Source organism: Myotis brandtii, unplaced genomic scaffold (assembly GCF_000412655.1).
Source record: "Myotis brandtii unplaced genomic scaffold, ASM41265v1 scaffold691, whole genome shotgun sequence".
NCBI lineage: Eukaryota > Metazoa > Chordata > Mammalia > Chiroptera > Vespertilionidae > Myotis > Myotis brandtii.
The window spans coordinates 520,222-520,528 of NW_005370704.1; the positions used below are offsets into that span (position 1 = coordinate 520,222).

General features: G+C 62.9%; 1 protein-coding gene across 1 annotated transcript in view; it reads right to left on the minus strand.

Annotated features, from left to right (window-relative positions):
- The window catches only part of EDF1 (endothelial differentiation-related factor 1), a gene marked incomplete at its 5' end in the record, with an annotated part of 1,694 nt that extends 1,393 nt beyond the window's left edge, over nt 1-301 (minus strand). Inside the window, one exon of the mRNA XM_014529671.1 lies at nt 5-301. Within this exon, the coding sequence (XP_014385157.1) occupies nt 5-301 (297 nt within the window). The remainder of the gene's footprint in view (nt 1-4) is intronic.
- Between the last annotated feature and the right edge of the window lie 6 nt (nt 302-307).

Genomic DNA, 307 nt, shown 5'->3' on the forward strand with positions numbered 1-307 from the left:
GAGCCCCGCCCGACCACAGCCTGGAGGAGGGGCCGCCACTCACGGTCGCCAGGTCCTTCTGCGTCAGCCCCTTGCTCTGCCGGCCCTGCTGGATGACCTTGCCCACCTCCAGGGTCACCCGGTCGTGGTGCAGCTCCTCCGTCTCCCGGTCCAGCTTGGCCGTGTTCTTGGTGATCGAGTGCTGCTTGTTCTGACCAGCAGCCCCTGGGTGGTGGGAACCAAGAAAGAGAGAGAGAGAGAGAGAGAGAGAGAGATGTGTGTGTGTTGCACCAACACGAGGGAAAGGCGTTTCAGGATGCGTTCAGGA